General features: G+C 36.3%; 1 protein-coding gene across 1 annotated transcript in view; it reads right to left on the reverse strand.

Moving 5' to 3' along the window:
* galnt14 (UDP-N-acetyl-alpha-D-galactosamine:polypeptide N-acetylgalactosaminyltransferase 14 (GalNAc-T14)) overlaps nucleotides 1-17,115 on the reverse strand; it is a 126,074-nt gene that overhangs the window by 70,967 nt on the left and 37,992 nt on the right. Inside the window, exon 3 of the mRNA XM_041252735.1 lies at nucleotides 3,316-3,414. Coding sequence (XP_041108669.1) covers nucleotides 3,316-3,414 — 99 coding nt within the window. The remainder of the gene's footprint in view (nucleotides 1-3,315; nucleotides 3,415-17,115) is intronic.

A 17,115-nucleotide genomic window follows, 5' to 3' on the forward strand; every position in this document is an offset into this window, starting at 1 on the left:
CCAAGAATTAAAATGTGACTACAACAGTCCTCGATATTGGGCTGCTGATTACATGGGGATCCTGACAGACTACCTGTACCCCTAGGGTCTTAAGTAAGTGGGTGGGGGTGGGGGTGGGGGTGGGGGGGTGGGGGTGGGGTGGGGGGGTGGGGGTGTGGGTGTGGTCAAGTGTTTTTAAAACTAGTCGGAGTAACGTGGTTTTGCATTGCATAATAATTATTACACTTCTAAGCCTCATTTACATTTACAACTCAGACTTAAGTCAGTGTAGGTCTGGATGGTAGCAGAGATCCTTATCATTTTCAGGCTGTGTTTCCACTTGTCTATCTTTCTTTAATTCAAGAGCACAGACTGTGGAATTTAAGAATACATGTTAGCTACTGTCTCCACATCTATAGAATTATTTTAATTATTACACTTCTGAGAAGCCTCATTTACATTTACAACTCAGACTTAAGCCAGTGTAGGTCCGGATGGCAGCAGAGATCCTTATCATTTTCAGGTTGTGTTTCCACTTGTCTATCTTTATTTAATTCAAGAGCACAGACTGTGGAATTTAAGAATACATGTTAGCTACTGTCTCCACATCTATAGAATTATTTTAACCACACAGGAACGTGTAGGGGCCTTTTAGGTCAGAAACCTTGAGAAAAAGCAGTTATAAAGCTATGCAACAACAATCACTGTTGCAGGGTCATTAGAATAGGACCTTGGTTTCACACTTCACCCTAAAAAGAGAGCACAAGGAAGTCAGTGAGTCAGTGGATCAGCTTGGATTTAAAGCCAGGAATCTCATGGTTCTAAGCCTTTTCTTTGACCTCCGAACCACACAGTCTCCACTGAATATAACTATGAACAGAAAATAACAATAATAATAAAAAAAAAAACTATTGTAAAAACATGTTCAACTTAAGTGATCTCCATCACATATAAAACAAAGCAAGAAAAAGGAATTCATTGGGCATTCACATTGTAAGAAATCTGACTAATACATTGCTTCAAGCAAATGCATTTAAAATTAGATTTAAATGCAATGCATAAAAACTAAATTCAACAAGGTACAGAAAGTATAACATGAATACAAATGTATTTAGCTTTGTAAAAGAAAGAATGCTTTAAGTTCCATAGAAGAATAATAAACACAAAATAAGTACAAAATAGCCCTCTTATTAATGCATGATGTCACAATAGTTTTTGTAAATGCACTTTAGCTACAGCAATCTGACTTTCAAGAAAAACACCACCAGCATTCACAAAAATCCTAGTTTCTTCTTGTCAAATTTAAATAAATAAATAAAAACATACACTATCTGTTGTCAAATTTAAAAGATTAATTTAATTAATTTCACATTAAGAACAAAATCTGTGCTTTGTAAACTGGGAAATGTAAGACGTTTCTACATCAGACCTCCTGAAGAGCTGTGTGCTGTGAACTCTAAGAGCTTGCACTGTTTAACACTCCCGCAGAACTACAGATCTCAGACTAGCCTGACATTTCACCATTTCACATTTACAGAAATTCGCTATGAATGCAGTGTTTTTTTAAACACCAAATATTAATATTTTTTTATTACCAGTGGGGCCATCCCCTTCCAACCTTGAAAATGTCATGCTAAAACTTTCTCAGCTCTAGGCCATCTGACGAACGAATTCGGCCATGTCGAGACATTTACACTATTAAGACCATCCATGCAAAATGTCATGCCAGTCCATTTAACGTGGTCGAAGTGCACAAATTGGTGTTTAACAATATAGCCTACTCAACCCTAACTGTGGTGGTACCGTGCCACTGTAATCAACAGTACAGTTTATACTGTAATACCCGACACACTTGGTTGTATTTAGAGTAGCATTTAATCTGTGAGTAGAAGCGCAGCAAATCAAAGTTTACACTTTCATAAATGCAGCAGAAAGGTAAAGCACATATATGTGTACATAAATCAGCTAAAACAACACGATCTGATGAAAACCAATACTATTATTGTGCCTCCATATTGACTACGATTATCACATTCAGACTAAAGAAGGTCAACATGCCACCCTCCCCTGTGGATGTCCATACTGATGGGACTCTTTAGAGACAAACTTCGATTGAATCAAACCTGTTTAATTCATAATCAAGACAAGAACCTTACGCTTTTTCATACGAGCAAAATCATTTCTGGAGTCTTATTTTGTAATTTACGGCACCAACATAAAGGTATGGGAAAACGTTTTGCATCACCTACAATTTTAGGATTGAGATATAATTTTAAAAAAATCAAATAAACTGTATGAACATAATTTATATATTTCATTTAGCATAATGTAGTCAAAGAAACACAACAATTCTACATGAAGCCATAATAGTAGTATAGTATTTCATGTTAGATTACGAAAGGTCAATTTTTTTAATTAGTCAGTTTTTCATTAAGTATAGGGGAAAACTGCAAAGTGGTATGTAATTCAGTATGTTAATGTAACATCATTCAGCAGGTTCCATTTGACTTTATGAAGCAAAATGTTTTAATTCTATAGGGTGATGCAAAACCTCTGGCCATAACTGTTCGTGGCATAGCACACCTTATGTAATGTTTTAAATTTGTTAAATTAGGTGGCCATTGAATTAAATATTATGAAACTAGCAAGAAACAAGGGCAGTGAAAGTGAATCATGGCAAATGTATAGCATCAGTATGGGAAAATCATGGCAAATTTCAACAATTGCAGTGCAAATTTCATTGCCAAGATCTAAGGAGAAGAACTTCATGGAGCAAATTTTGCACAGTGGTTAAAATGCTCTGCAAGTTAATAATTCATTCTGTTATATGTGGAAATTGCTATCCATTTGTACTAATCAGGTAGAAAAGATTATTTTATATTAATTATGTAACACTGCATTACAGTAAGTGTCTCTAGTTACACTAAGCATACTGCTATTGCATTTGAGATTGCATGGTAATTACATTGTAAACACAGCCAAATTACAAAAGTATTGAACATGCAACATATATTTATTGTGTAATTAAAATGATTTATGTTAATAGAATGAATATATATCTTTATTTCAAACACTTTTAGAAAACAAGGAGCTCCATACCGGAGGTTTTCAGAAAAGCACCACTAAAGGTACCAAATAAAACCCAGAGTAATTTAATGTGAGTCTATTTCAAACCTGCAGGCATTTCATTTTTTAAAGAAATGTTCGTATTAAAAATGCACAGCAAGTGTTAGTTCTCTGTGCCGATTCAGTTACAGTTAGTTCATTTAACAAAAAGGACTTGCCTCGAACCCTGCTCCTCTGTGTTTGCCTCATGCAATCAGTTACATTACTCACCTCTTGACAGTCCGCAGAAGAGTAGACCTAGCCTCATTGTGGAAGGTGATGATAATACTAGTAGAGGGAAGGTTTGGGGTATAGTGCAATGTCGTACATCTAGGAAAGACAAAAGAAAATGTGTTTGGCATAGCAGATAAAATTATGATTTCACATAATTAAATTTCTTACAAAATGATCTACAATGTAAATGCATTGGTACTGTGATGGTCATGAACTGCAAGGAGCAGTGTACACAAGGGCTGCTTCTAAACATTGATAGAAAAGTATCAATGGAAACATTCTCAGATTGTTTAGAGTCACACTGATATGAATCTATATCATAATAATCTATTTTTATGTAGTGCATTTCATAGTGGACCACCATCACAAAGCGCTTTACAAGATACGAGACTAGGGTGTGTGAACTATGCATCAGTTGCAGAGTCACTTACGACAACGTTTCACCCGAAAGACAGAGCACAAGGAGGTTAAGTGACTTGCTCAGGGTCACACAATGAGTCAGTGGATTTGAACCGGGGGCGCCTCCTGGTTAAAAGCCTGTTTCTTTCACCATTGGATCACACAGCCTTCTCTTACACTGGTAATCCACTGCAGCTCAGCTCCTGTATGGATGCAATTCTATTTTGTTAGTAATGCTGTTGTCTTCTCAGGTTTACTCAGGGTGCACTAATAATATAAGCCTGGCCTAAGGTCACTAGATTTGCGATTTGTTTATCAAGCCGACAGACTGCTGAATTTGGTATGACAGGGAACACAATAGCTAACACAGTATTCTCAAACTTCTATTAAATGAATCTACTAAATTTTATATCAGCAATGCAGTTAATTTAGTCTTTACTGGGTATTGGAGATTACATAGATTACAGGCGCACCCCTGATCTCAGTAGGTCACGAGTTCAAATCCTACTTGTGTTGGTGTATGTAGTACAAAAACATAACATAAAATAAGAAATGCTGAGAATAGAAGGATGCCCTCAGGCCCATCAAGAACCATGTCCTTTTGGTACAAACCCCTCACCAGGAAAACATTTGAATAATCTCTAAGCGTCAAAGAAAGCAGCAAGCTGCAGTCGATTCCACACATGTCCTGTATTATTCTTCAATGTTCAGCACAAGCCTGCTGCAGCATCTAAACATTAGAAATCATTTCAAACCACGAAATATACATTTCAAGTGCTGTATGCCAAGTGTTAATTCCGGTATTAACAACGTTTGTTCTTGTTATCCCGTGAATACTTATGAGAAACTTTTTTGTCCTACTAACTGGATGGCTTCCTGAAAGTTGTTTGACTCTGACTTGAAGTTACAAAGTAATTAAGCGCTTAAGCTGTGTATAATGCACAGCCAGGCCTCAGAATCCCTTTATTCTCTTTTGTTAACCTTGATAGAAGGCTGTAAATGTCTCATCTTATTTTTATTATTAATAGTTTAGAAAATCCATAAACTACAGGCTAACACTGAGAAGCAGACACGTCTGAATTGCATTCTGTTATGGAACTACAGGCTATACAGTGCACTAAATAGGGTATGCTGTTATATGAACTTGTTTCCATTTTTCAGATTTTATCTCTATATTGTAGAAGGAGACACTATGGAGTAGTAAAAATATAATTTTCTATAAAGCCTACATCTAATATATAATTGTATAATTTAAAAAAAGCAATATTGGAAAATCTTAAGCAATTTTATTGTGCTTGACAGTCATCTTTACTGTTTGCATTTTTCGTGCATGTTCTCAGAATGTCATCCTGTAGTGTGAAAGTGCTGATGAAAGTAAAATCTGCACAAAGCTTTTCGTTAAGTAAGGTTTTTGGTTGACCTTACCTAATTATTACTGGAAAGGTGTTATATATTGCTTACAAAGAAACATGAAATAAAGTTAATGTTTAATCCATAATTGTTAGATAATAGTTTATTTTTTAAACTGCCATTCAGTTTTCCTTAGGGGGCTTACATATTTACAAAACAGCTGAAATTGAGCAGCATTAACTGGAAAACAAAGAGAAACATATTCTACAGATCCTCAGGCAGTTCTTTGTTTTGTCTTGAATTCAATCAGCTGCCCAAAGCAAGAATATAAGGTACTGTGAGGCCTATCATCGATATAATGTCACCCTATCTCCTATTGATGCCCGTGGGTTTGTTCTTTATGCTATGACCTTAACAGACAAAAAGAGTACATAACTCAGTATGTCTTGTAAACGTGATTGAATTACATGTTTGAGAGAGGGATATACTGGTATTGATAAGACCTATTTAATATACAGTAGCTATAGTCAGACAGACAGTTGTCTATTGTCAATTAACTGGATTACTACGTGAAACAGTCAAAGCTGGCACTTGCAGTAGTTTTTGGTCTGAAATGTATCCTTGATGTGGGCAATTATGGACACAATCAGCTGCCCAAGACAGCTTATTCCTTCTGTTAGTCCCGTTACTTGACATTGTACTGTAGCCCACTAAAGCTGCTTTTGGGCACTTTCAACTTCGTTCGATAAAAGAACCAAGTGGGAAACAGCTGTCTCGGTTCTTTCTGAGGAGAACTGTTTGCCCCTAGTCAAAACTGGGTTTTAAATGGACTATGTTAGTGATTTTATGTTTATGTCACTGCACTTGTGAGACATAAATACAATGCAGTACCGCAATGTTTCTTTACAAGTGTGCTTGCACGACCACTGTGTACTCTTGTACCATTATGTTACTATTGCTGGCAATTCTGATTCTTCAAGGTACAGCATTTTTATATTGATATCCCAATGTTTCCTTTTTTATTGGTTATTGTTTTTTTTTTTTCTTTTTTGGTACTCATATGATAATTGTGGTGGGGATAAATGAATGATTATTATTCAGGTATAATGATGATATGTATAGGATTACAGCATGAACAAGACAAGGGACTTGATTACAGATTACAGAACAGCAAAATGAATGCAAGATTAATGACGTAAGCCAAAGGAAGCAGCAGAAAATCTCAATAGGTGAATAACTGGGTTCTGTTAAGTGAACAAAAACTACCATTAATTACATCTGAGATTTTTAAGATGGTGTTATGTGAGGCAAAGCCAGTGAATAAAAGATTGAACTTCTCTCACTGGGCACTAAAACATAGCAATTGACAGGAACCAGAGAGCCTCAAAAATAGTTCTTATTATCCTTCTTCCATATTAATGATGTTTTAAACACTCATTCAAATTCAGAGTAGATCTTTGGAGACTAGAAATACTGATTTCTTATCAGTGGCAATGGACAGATTATGTGCTTACATGAAACCGGCTCCATTTGTTTACATTTAAAAAACCTACACTACTGACTGCAATTATCACTAACAAACCCTGACCCCTGACCTTTGAACTCTTGACACGAGGACTGCCATTTCAGAATTAATGGAACTCATTCCATTCAATATATACAGTAGTTATAGTCTCATAAGTTGAATATACCTGTTATGAACATGAAGATCATAATATAGGTATACATCTGAGAATTACAAATACTGTATCTATAGATTAGACCACATTAGGGCATTATGATATTCAGCTTGGCCGCAGTGCAAAATAATTGCCTGGCCCCTAGGCAATTTAAATTTTTCAGCCACAATTGTTTGCACTACACCTATCCTTAACATCAGCCCCTATGTGAGTAAAATGTATTTTGGATGAGTAAAATGCAACATTACCTTAAAGTGATGAGTACTTTCAAGAAGTACTTTAATGCAAACCTATTGGGTATGCATTAACTACAGCCTTATATTTTAAATGTAATATTATTTTTAACTGCTGTACACAAACTTGGTATTACAATAAAAACAAAAACAACAATTATTCTTATTTGCTTTATTGACCACAAACAATTTGAGAAACACAGAAACGTATTTATTCCAACCCTACAGATGGAATATACTTAACAAAAGGCACATAATGTATATTTCTAATATTTGTAAAAAAAGAAAAATGTACCAATACTGCACTAATGCAAATAAAGAAACCACACTATTGTATTCCTTACTGATGGCCTTATATTTTGCTATAGCAATATAAAGCATCTTGACTCTCTTCAAACACATAATAATGTATTTATTATATAGATTTGCCTTCTATAGGCTATAGGCTATTGCAACAATTACTGTTTAAGAAGAATAATATTGACTGTCGTACATCCAAAGGCAAAACACATTTGGAAACGGGAATGGACAAAACAGGAAAAGCATGTTGACTATTTTAGATTGCTGTTTCAAATCATCACAATTTTTCCGAGTATGATCAGACTTAAGAGTTAATAGCTAACATTATTTGAGTTAATAATTTTTTTTTTAAAAAGACCCAAGAATTTTAAATGCAATATCACTCTAATTAAGATTTATTCAAAAAACATATTCTAAGGAACAGGGAAATCTAGAATGTATTACATACTTTTGTGTCAATGGGATGTCCCTCACATGAATAACTCATCTGTTGTTCAAATGGAATATACTAAAAGCTGCACTTGCTTGGTTCAATGGAATGGCGGATTCAACCACTTTATATCTTTTGGGCATATCCACAGGACATTTAAAGAATGAATTATCCTAAAAACTATTTGCATTATTTATTGTAGAACATACAGCAAATGCTGCGAAAAAGAGGTAAGAAAATCTTTCAAGTTTTTGATACCACTACTTTAAAATGCAAATAACTCATTGTATTAAAGTTTGGAAAATAATCAATTACTGTGGTATTAATGATAATTTGTCTGATTTATTTTACTGAAAGATGATTAACTGTAATCACATTTGACAGTCATCTGAAGCATCCGAATGCCTAATCTTTTGCCTAAGGGGTCAGAAGTTACAGCTGCATAGGGCATATTGTTGATTGGAAGTGTTTACTGTTATTATTTCCATAAACCTAGGATTTAAAACAGGAGCGCATATTCAGTTATTGCAAAAAGCCTCAGTAAAAGTGTGATCATACTTTACAGCATAATGAATAAGTACTTTTAAAACCTAACACATGGTGTCAGTCTTCATATTACTCTAGCTTACAATGCATTTTAGCCTATTAAACATTTAAAACAGCTATAAATAGGAATTATGTATAATTGTAAAAAATAAACGGATATTTTATCCAAAAAAATTATATACTAAAAAATCCTACATTTAACTCAGTGCAGTATGCCTGGTGAAATGCTATGTTACAAGAAAGATTCATAAAAGGGAATGGTGTATTACCTTTATATAAAACTAAGGGTCACAGTAGATTATTTTATTTTCTCATATTCAAATATGTTACCATTTTATTAAAATCTTTATTTATCTACATTTCTTTCAAGTTTCCCTGTTTATTTTAAATATATTCTTAGTGCAATAATTCTGGATGCCGAGAAGAGGGCCACATTTATTCTGACATCAATCACCTGCATAGCCTGGTTTTATTCTGGTTTGCATAGCTGTGCCATCTTTGTTCAGGGCAAGACTGCACATGGGCTGAAGAAATATACATACAGGCAGACATATCCCTGTGTTTCCACCTCCCTGATAAGGCAATAGATGTCTCAGTATGTTAATTAACTAGCATTGTACATCATACAGTTCAAATCTGTTTTAGGTCTCAAGAAAAAAATGTTTTGTGGTCTCAAAAAATCACAAACAAGCAGGCAAAATAGGCTCCTTTGCAGGCATGACAAGATGGGCATAGAGACTGAACCACTCCCTCACAAGCTAATAGTTGTGGTATGTTGGAATATCCCTTCTTAAAAGTTGTGTATAGTAAAAGCCTAGCATAGTGTAATTAAGCATGTTAGTAAAAGCATGGTAAAGTATAGGTAAGCATTGTAAAGCACAAAGAGGTATGGCAAAGCATATAAACAATATGTCAAAAAACAGTAACCTACATTACATGCATAGTGTAACCACGAAAAAAGCATAGGAAAGTTGCAGAATTACCATGCAAATTTACCAGGATAAACTTTTATAAGGCTCAATATGGTGAAATACACATTGCAGTCTCCAGTCCTGAGAATCAAGTATATTTCAAAAACATATTTTTGTCAAATAATAAATAAATAAAAAAATGTAAAAAAAAAAACAAAAAAACAAATCTGTACTAATTAACTAATGCCCATTGTCAGGTAAAATAATAAACAGGTTGAGTCATCAGATAAGGTTATATTATAATGCATAGTCTCTCTCAAATGCAGTGTTAATATGCTGTGAAAAAGCTTACCAAAGCATGGGATCTGACAGCGTTCTTGCTGTTTTTAAATCATGTCTATCCCTGGGGAACAGCTGCTCAATATAATTTAATACTGAATACCTTGCATTTTTTTTGCTTGTTCTCAGACACTGACAGGCATTCTTGGTGCATATGATTTTATTGCTTTATATGGTCTCTGTGTCTGTCAATAAATTAAAACCAGCTATTAGAGATCATAACTTGAGAAAAGAGCTGGACAGACCAGCCAGTTTTGTCTCCCTAACCCCAGGAGCGCCAGAGCCAATGGACGCTCCCTTTGGAATCGCCAGGGAAGACGGGACTTCACACTGCCAGAATGCAAACCTGCAATGTACGACTCACCCTGCACACCATGCAGCTGTGCTTTTACCAGGTGTTACCACTCTGAGACCCCTAGTAGATCATTTTTAATGAGGCTGGGAAGCATACTTTTCCTTTCACTTTAGTGTGGGATTTCATTGTTCCTTTTGCCTTTTTGTCATACAAAATAGGCAAATGAAAATCCCACTGTTGATGCAGGATGTCATCACATTATTGTACTGTGGAGAGATTTGTTATTAGTTTTGTTCTCTTTCCTTGCCCGTTGGCTATTTTCCTGGTATGTTTCCCTTTGGTTCCTGGTCCATTATTAGTTTGGTTATCTCTCCAAAAGAAGCCAGTTCATCATTTCATGTATGTCTCTGTGTGTGCGCGTGTGTGCGTGTGTTAAGACTGTATGAAAAACTGGGACCCACCTTACTGTTAGAAAATAATATCCTATATCTGTTTTATTTTGACCCTGTTCTGTCTGTTTGTTACAATATCCAATACATAATTATTCACACAACTAAGAATGTTTCCAAATATAGCAACCACCAATACTATTTTAACTCCTGTAATATCTTGAAAACAAAAAGGAATAAAGAACAGCAGAGCACTTGAAATGTTTAGAGTTTAGGATCAACTCAAATACAGTACTGTACCAGTAACCATTAAAAAAAAGAAAAAAAAAGAAAATACAGCTTTTTTCTTTGTGAGCTGCTCATTCTAACCAGGTTACCATTTAGGCTCTTCTGTCACAATCCCTTTAATTTAGAAAGATCTCAACCTGTTTTGACTTCTATAAATACTACTTTAGTCTTTGTTTTGGTCTTGCAAGAGGGGTTCCTATGTACAGTACATGGTATACAATGCTGCAAGAATCACTCAGTGCATTTACATGGGCATAAGAATTCCGGTATTTTTCAGAAAACTAATTCCGACATCAAAAGTCATGTAAACATAGTTTTCGGAAATGTATCTGAATATTCTGAAAGTCAATTTTCGGGAAAACAGCACCTAGAAATTTCCAATTAAATTCCGAAAACTAACAAAATATATATCCTATAAACACACTTTTCAGAAAACTTATTGAAATAGCATACTGTGCATGTGCACATTTTGACCCTGCACGTGGTTTTAGAAACAGAGAAAATAATAATAATCTGTAGTCAGTCTGCATGCATCCATTTGTCTAGTTAGGGATAAAGTAATACATTTGTTAAAGTCTGTATGTATTTGTTAATAGACCATAATGAAGCAGCAAATGTTTTCCAGTTTTAAAATGACGTGATCACTTAAGACCTGACACTCTGATAAAGCACTGGAGTTATTGGATTGGTCTCTGTTCTGTCGCAGAAATGTCCGGTCTGTTCAAATTGTACTTAGGCTACAACAGTACTCTACATGTGAAAATATCCTGCGTTTCCCAAAAACTTAAATCCATGTATACAGTTAAATTCTAATTAGATTTTCTATCGTTAATCATATAAAACACAGAAAAGTGACGTTTTAAGAAAATCAGTTTTCCGATTCATTTTACCAAAAACACTAGTTTTCAGAAAAGACTTTGTTATGTAAACATACTGAGTGTGCAAAGTGAATAGAGACTTATCTGAAAAGACTACTGGCTGTAATAGCTGCCAGAGGTGGTTCAACCAAGTATTGACCCAGAGGGATGAATACTTAAAAAATGATGACTTTTCAGTTTTTTAATTTTTATTACTTTATTGTTTACTATTTTCTTTCTTTTTGGGGGGGACTCTGTGAAGAAATAAAATTACAAATCTAATCCCATCATGCCTTTCTTCTTAAAGGTGTACAGCCTCTATACATGAACCCCCAATATCTCTCACAAGCACCTGGGTACATATTGTTTACAATATCACAGCAAAAGGAAAAGGTTTTTTTTTGGGGGGGTGAAGGGGGAGGAGGGGGGGGGTGGTGCATATGTATAACTATTATGTACTATACATCACTGTGGCGGAGTATCCCGCCCCTTTATGTTTATTAGTGTTTTATGTTGTATGTAGTGTGTTAATGTTGGTGATTATATACACGGGATGGGTTACGAGCACGAGTGTTTAAAATTGCATATTTGTATTTAGCCACGAGGATTGCACAGCACTTCACATGCAGGTAAAATGTAATAATAATGTGAGCACAGGGAATTGCACTTTATTAATTCACGTGCAGTTGTACCAAGACTCCAATTGAATGATTGCTTAGCAATCAAGTCTCGGGACAGCTGCATAACAGCATGTTTTCACTCACTCAGGGTTTGTGTGTTCGGTGAGTGGAGAATGGGTGTGGAGAGGAGAGAATTAAAAACAAAGAAGTAAAAGTAAATACTTGATTTCACTCACCGTGTTTGCCTGTTCGTTCGCTGTGTTAGTGTCTGTTTCATTTAGTGTTAATTTGTTTTGTTTACCTGTTTATTTTGGCCTCAAGTGCACTGTCGTGTTTTGGGGTGCTGTTTTTGTTTAAATCTTTTGTTTATTATTATTTAATAAAACACTGAACGTCCCTGTGCCTCTGGTTCACCCGCTACTTCCTGAGTCTATGTTTCTGGTCTGACGTCACCACTGCAAGGCATCCTGGTCACAATCACGTTAAGGTACAATAATACAACAAAAAATGGATTGAATGATAATACCTGAAAATAATTTTAACCTTTAATAAAGTAGCCGGGTCAAATATAGTATTAGGCAGTGGATTGCGTCAATCGCCGGCTTATTTTGACCCCCTGCATTTATTGTCACTATTTTTGCTTTGAAAATAATCGGTTACTTTTTCACAATCATTGTAACGTTTTAGCCTCTCAAAGTGTTTAACACAGAAAACCCACCCCTTCAACTCTGATTGGCTAAATGTTGTGTCATGACGTAACACAGCTGTTATTTGGTTCCAATTATTTATTTTTTTACCCAAAAATGCACAAGTGACTAGTCTTCTAAAAGCGCATTCGATCCTTATTGTTAAAGGTACAGCAGGATCTGCAAGATGGGCGGATTGGCGACAGCCACTGCCCGAGCGACGCACCTGGCTGATAAGGCCTGGGGAGAACCTTGCATGTCTGTGACAAGACATTAATTAAGCCTGCAAGTGATAAAATAATGTACATTCATTATTATTACCCCAATGTGTTGGTAAATTATACATGAATGGGTGAATTATATGAGGAATATGTACTGTACCTGACAATATATATTTAAAGGCTGTTAACCATTACTGCCATTTGGGAGTTAAGTATTGCAGCAATTTCAGAACAAATCAAACCAGATAATAGTTTGAATAGATACACACAATATCGTGGTTCCATCTTACTGAAGGATTAGAAGCAACCCCTCTAATCAATATTTTCAACTCAGATGTTTTTAAAAGTCCCATCAAATTGAAGACAGAACCACAAAAAACATGTCTTGTAATGGCACAGTATAGCCATCCTTTTGTGTAGATAGCAAATTACAAGCACATGCTCAGTAAACTCAGTTTATATTGTGGTAAATTGAATTATCAGTTTATCATAATCTCTTTACAGTACAGTGAAAATGCTTCCAATGTAAGAGTTAAGGAAGATGAGAGTGAGTGTAAGGGTGAGATTTGGCAGATTTGCAAAAATAACAGTTTTATAAGCACGCCTACCTAGAACCACCAGACGCGTCATTTTGACGTGTGTTACAATACAGTACATGTTTGGATCTTTATTTTTTTTTTTTGTATAGCCTACAATAGTATTATTTTAGTAACCAAGCCCCACCCCCACTTCCTTCCTAGCCCACACAGAAGTATGTATTTCAATGGAATGTGGGGGGTGGTGTGGTCTGTTGTAATTTAATGAAACTGCATCTGTGTTTTACCTGGCAGATCCTGGATGTAAACAAAACTGGGATTTTTTTTTTTTTTTTTAAATAGACAATGTCACAGAATCGTTTGCCAGATCTTGAGATATTTGCATTTTAATTTGAGAGCAATTAGAAGCATTTACTCTGTCAACCACGGCAACAATTATTTGCCCACAGCAATGGAGGTGTTGCTGCTTCCTGCAGAAGCACTATGCTGCAGGGCCACACAATAGAAAAGGTAACTATTATTATTATTATTATTAATTAATTAATTTTATTCCCCTCCATAGCGTTCATGCTGCCGCCAGTCATCACAATCAGTAAATATTGGCTTTTACTATAAATTATAGATCGCTTCATGTTTGCTCATGTATTCGTCAAACCCCCCCAACTTCAGGATTGTGTTTTGGGTTTAAATTTCTCCTCTAATACTTGAGCAAATACGGTAGCTACAAATGTCTTATAATGTCCTAGTTTGCCACCTGAAGAGCTCTAAAGCGATCTAGTCTTAATTAATCAAAAATACATAATAATGCAACTCAATTCAAGAATAAATAGAAGCACTAGAAGAAAAGATACACAAGTTTAGTAGTATAACTTGTATTATCATCAGTTTTATTCCGATTGTATTATAATCCAACAAAAGATACAGTAACACAACATTGTATTGTCTTGTTCACAGCTCTACTAATTGTAATATAGTCAGCTTGTTTTTTTGAACTAATTAATATATTTTGATAATGGTTTTGGAGGAAACAGATAGCAGCACAGAGTTTCACTGTCTCCATTTATGTGCACAGACAAGTGACTGCAGTGGGATAAGCTACTTATTCTCAAAGTTACTTGGTTTTTTAAATGTTTTAGGCAAGTGAAAAAATACTGTTATACACTCTGGTGTAATAATCATTTGTAACAACATTGGTAGCCTACTTGTGCAATATCATGTGAACTGTGGACAGATCCAATAAGATACATCTTAATGTTAACATTATTTGTAATGGTTTTGGTATATGTATTTGGGCCCTGAGGTTAAAAAATAATACATTTCATAAAGATGGTGGGTTTGCATGGGGTATTCCGGGGTTTCAGTCTCATTTGCCAAAAACTCAAGCAGAAGGAATACCACCAAGAACCTACCACCAGAAATGGGCTATCAGTGAGTGTATCACTGAGTTGCTAAGCTCAAAAAGTTTTTTTTTTTCAGTAAAAAAAAAAGAGTCTGTATGTTCACGAACATAGGAAATGACTCGGTCTCTTTAAAAGTGAGGTCATACACTCTAACACAGGGGTAAATCATTTTTACTATTAGGAAATAAAGAAGGGACTTTATGAGGCAAAAGACTTGAACTGCGTGACACAACATGTGGAGCAGTTAGCTGTTAGTTGGTTGTAAAATGGCAATGAGGATTTGTATTCCAGACTGCAACTGCAATTTGATATTCAAGAACCATGCATCAATGAACACATTTAGAGGACAGCTGTATCGGCCAGTACAAATATCACCTTGCCTATTAATGCCATATTCTATATGATGCCATAACAAACTGAACTGTTTAGGTACTGAGTCAAAAACTAAACAAAAAAAAATATGTAACATGCAATTTACATTTCTGATGGTACAAATCACATGGAAGAAAAGCACATCCATATTTATGCACCAATTCATATTTTGGTAAAAAAAAGAAAAAGTACCATCAAGATTTACATTGTTAGGTTATTATCATAGCCCTGGTTCCCTGAAATAAAAATGTAACCATTACCTAATAGGTATTTAACCTAAAGACCCTGATACACTGAATAAGATCAAAGCTATATGTAGTGCATGTGATGCAGTCATGCCTGCCTCCCAAAGGCATAAAAGGCCTGCCGACACAAACATCGGCATCATTTTTCCTTCAAGACTTGTGCAACCTTGAAGGTTAATGGTTACATTTATATTTCAGGGAACCAGGGTTATGACAACAACCTAATGTTCCCTATCAAGTATGAAATTTAACTATTACCTAATGGGTATGAATACCAAAGCTGTCGCAAGGAAATATTGCAGACCAGCTGGAATGCCACAAGGTTAAGCAAGGCTACCTTGCATGTTACCATAAGGAACCCCAGTACAATTAGCTATGACTAAAACATTGAGGGAGAACCCACCTCTATGTTTATGTTGTAAGTGTCGACTTTCAGCTGATAGAACCAGGTAAAAACGTGGTGAGTGGCCCACAACAATGAATCGCAAATGTCATTGACAGATGGACCCTGAAACAAAGCCCACAAAGTTGCCATTCCCCTGTTGGAATAGACAGTGAGCTGTGCTGGAGGGGGCAAGTTGGCTTGCTCATAGGCATTCTTGATTGTGTCCGTAATCTATTTAGACAGCCTCTGCTTGCAGGGTTTTACCATGGCACTTAGCCCCATAACAGACAAACATTGTTCAGACTGCCTCCAACTCTGAGTTCTGTCCACATAATATGCTACTGCCTGCACCAGGCAAAGTGCATGGAGCTGCTGCTCTCTGTCAGACTGGAAAAGAGGCGGATGGAAAGCCTCCAATTCCACAGTCTGGTTGATGTGGAATGTTGAGATAGTTTTCGGCAAAAAAGCAGGATTGGTATGAAGCATAACCTTAGCGGATGTGATTGCAGGCAAGAAAGCTGCTTTCAAAGATAATTATTTCAGCTCAGCTGAATGCAAGGGCTCAAAGGGGGACGTTGTGAGTGCTTCCAGCACCACATTAATTCTCCAGCGAGGGACAATGTCCTTCATAGGCAGCCGAAGCCACCGAGTTCCTCTTAAAACTTGCGCCGCTAGGAAATGAGCTCCTGGGGAAACTGAATTAATTTTAATATAGCACGCCGAAATGGCTGCCAAATAAATCATTAATGCAGAGGGGGATTTCCCCTCATCAACTAGGTCCTGTAAAAAAGATTTTAGAAAGTATAACTGCCATGGGACAGGTGGTGGGGTCAAAACCAAGGCACCATGTCTGAAAAATGCTCCACATGTACCCATACTGGGAGTGTGTGGACACTCCTCTGGCATTCTGCAAAGTGTCAATGACTCTATTAGATAACCCCAGACAGCTCAAATGTTGCCGTTCAGGGGCCAGACCCAGAACTGCAGGCTAGACGGGTCGGGATGTCACAAACGTCCTCCGCGCCTGACTGAGCAGGTCGCGGCCAATCTCCCTCAGAAGAGGATGCAAATCTAGCAACTCTCCCTCAGAAGAGGATGTAGTCATCCATTTAAGAGGTGTTACTGGTCCACAGAGCTGTGAGATACCCATTTCTCTAAGCATACATTTAGAGAAGGACATGCAGAACCTTTGCATGCTCCGGTCCCAAACAGGAAGAGCACCTGCCATGCTTATCCTCTACTGGGAGACTGGCCTTGCCAATGGCACAAGGGTAAAACCCTGGCATGATGCAAGCAGCAAGCAATGAACTCTGTGA

The sequence above is a fragment of the Polyodon spathula genome, chromosome 6 (genome assembly GCF_017654505.1).
Source record: "Polyodon spathula isolate WHYD16114869_AA chromosome 6, ASM1765450v1, whole genome shotgun sequence".
Taxonomy (NCBI): domain Eukaryota; kingdom Metazoa; phylum Chordata; class Actinopteri; order Acipenseriformes; family Polyodontidae; genus Polyodon; species Polyodon spathula.